The sequence below is a fragment of the Ictalurus furcatus genome, chromosome 27, assembly GCF_023375685.1.
Source record: "Ictalurus furcatus strain D&B chromosome 27, Billie_1.0, whole genome shotgun sequence".
NCBI lineage: Eukaryota > Metazoa > Chordata > Actinopteri > Siluriformes > Ictaluridae > Ictalurus > Ictalurus furcatus.
The window spans coordinates 1,517,501-1,520,000 of record NC_071281.1 but is presented as its reverse complement, the minus strand read 5'-3'; the positions used below and the strand labels follow the sequence as shown (position 1 = coordinate 1,520,000).

The 2,500-nt window shown below is 47.4% G+C and overlaps 1 protein-coding gene across 2 annotated transcripts in view; it reads right to left on the bottom strand.

Moving 5' to 3' along the window:
* Positions 1 to 2,500, bottom strand: part of mgat5 (alpha-1,6-mannosylglycoprotein 6-beta-N-acetylglucosaminyltransferase) — an 84,931-nt gene that overhangs the window by 6,635 nt on the left and 75,796 nt on the right. For both annotated transcript variants that reach the window (XM_053617383.1, XM_053617384.1), the window contains exon 13: positions 411 to 557. In XM_053617383.1, the coding sequence (XP_053473358.1) occupies positions 411 to 557 (147 nt within the window). The remainder of the gene's footprint in view (positions 1 to 410; positions 558 to 2,500) is intronic.

The following is a 2,500-nucleotide window of genomic DNA, read 5'->3' as shown; positions in this document are numbered from 1 at the left end:
ACGTGAACGCACCCCCCCCCCCCATAAAGCCCCGCACGCAACACATGCACGTCTCGGGCGGCCGTTTCGTTACGCATTCAGGTAAATCACAGATCCCCCTCCCTTCCGGATCCTTCCGCTGAATGTACTCGCTACTGCTGCAGATTACATTAACACTACATAAAGTCTGATTAGATTTTTTTTGTGTCCACACAGTCCTGAGGAAAAAAAAAAAAAAAAAAAATCAGATCTGTGTCACATTAAGGCAGAAAATCAGATCTGTGTCACTTCACTCTGGTAATGCGCAGTGAGCGTCGCCTAATAAAGCTAAAGTCCTAATGAAATCCCATTACACATCAGAGGTGTGTGTGTGTGTGTGTGTGTGTGTGTGTGTGTGTGTGTGTGTGTGTGTGTGTGTGTGTAGTATATACCTCTCTCAGAGTGGGCTTTCCCTTGAAGAAATCCGTGTTCTTGCTGCTCTTGGGTGGATTGAACTTGGGGTTCAGGAACGCACAGCCATTGGCTATAGCCTCCAGGGGGGCGGGGCCTTCATAAGGGAAGGACAAACCTACAAACAGCTGAGAGCGAGATAGAAAAAGTTCAGGATGGAAACAATTGAACTCCTACGGTTTAGACGGCAGTCTTTAAGCAATCCACTTCAAAGAAATAAACGATCAAAGATTTTTTAACAGGATTTACATTAAAAATGTCTTACAGTGATCGAACGCTAATGCGGATCATCTCGGACGATCCTAATGTCCCCCCTCTCTGAGACTAATTAGCCCCGATTCGTTTTCACGATTAGAAAAATGAAACTTCGAACCCCCCGGTCAGATTCCCACACGACGCGGGTTCCTCTCGGTTCGGATGCTAGCGTCACGTACCAGTGCGCTTCCCGTTCTCGCCCTAGCGCTCATCGGCCGATACGCGAGGCATGCATGACTTCCACACGGTGTGAAGACGTTTCTCCTCTCAGATTCACATCGAACACTAATATTTCTTAGGATTTCCTCTCACAGGCACATTAAACGCTCGTCTTCACGACTTTTACTCCTCACGTCCCCCTCCACCCTCCCCCCGTTAATGTGAGATTTAACATGGATGACAGACGTTTACGTGAAGGTCTAGATGGCAGGTTCATTTCGTTCCTTAAAACACATATGATCAGAATGCAGCTTTAGAGAAACCTGGCCCAGGATTCTGATCAGAAGAAGAAGAAGAAGAAGAAGAAAGGAAAAAAAGCCAAATCTGAAACGGAGAGCCCAGTATCCTCTAGGTGGCGATAACGGACAACGCTGCATGGAGACGGAAAGTTAAATTCTCCTCAACGCTATCTGCGCTGCACGTGAGCTGGAATGTTAATAAGAGCAGACGTGTGTGTTGTAATCGCGCGCACTCGTACGTCTTCTGATCGAGTCGGGTAACTGCAACACCCCCCCCACCCCCCACTATTTCATTACATATTGCACATTTGTGTTTGTTTATGAGGACAATAAAACCGACTTCAATTCAGATGAAACGGAGCGTAACCGGACGGTCGAGCAGGTGGTTTAAGGTTTTGAAGCGAAGGTTCAGGTAAGGATGTCTGGAGTTACAGATTTCAGAATTAGTTCTCAACAGTAAAACTCTACTAATAATCACGATAAAGAGAAATCACCTCCAGCCACATGCACTTCTTTAGCAACTTGAGCATTTACAACCTGCTCCTCCTCCTTTCTCACCCCACCTCTCCATCTTTCTCACCCCCCTTCCCTCTCTCCATCTTTCTCACCCCCCCTCCCTCTCTCCATCTTTCTCAGCCACCATTTGAGCTCATGCTTAAGATTACAAGAGGTCTTATTCAGCTTGATGACTTGAGCAAATATTTGAGAAGGCCTGAGCCGTTCCACCAGTGTAGCTGCGTGTATGCGAGCCACAATAATCTGCTTGTTAACGTAACGCCTCGCAAACCCAAGGGCAACAAAGAGCGGCCTGTGCTCCGAACGGACCGATGACCACAGAGCAGGGCTTCAGGGTGAAAAATGTACAAAGACGTCCTTATACACCCGCTGACTCGTGGAGTACAGTAGAAGCACACACTCATCGGATCACCCGTGTGACCAGCGGCGACTCTTGAGTCGACTGGGTTTCGTCACGGGTCCACAAGCAGTGAGTGCGTGTGTGTGTTGGGATGAACGGTATAAACATAAAAGACAATTCCCGTTTGGGTCAGTAGGAGGCAGTACAGATTCACTACAGTAAGAACAGGAGGTGGCGTGAAGCTGACTGAGAAGAACACAGGCTCTATTAATAGTGTTGCTGTGAGATGTACTGAGAGCTACTGACAAGGAGAGAAAATGACCTCTGCCCTTCCAGTGTAAATATTCTATTAGGCCTGACAGCAGTGATGGCACTAGACACCTCTGTACAACTGCAAAGACGCAACAAACATCTGTGCATCACTGCGAAAGCTCAACAAACGACTGTGTATCACTGCGAAAGCTCAACAAACGACTGTGTATCACTGCGAAAGCTCAACAAA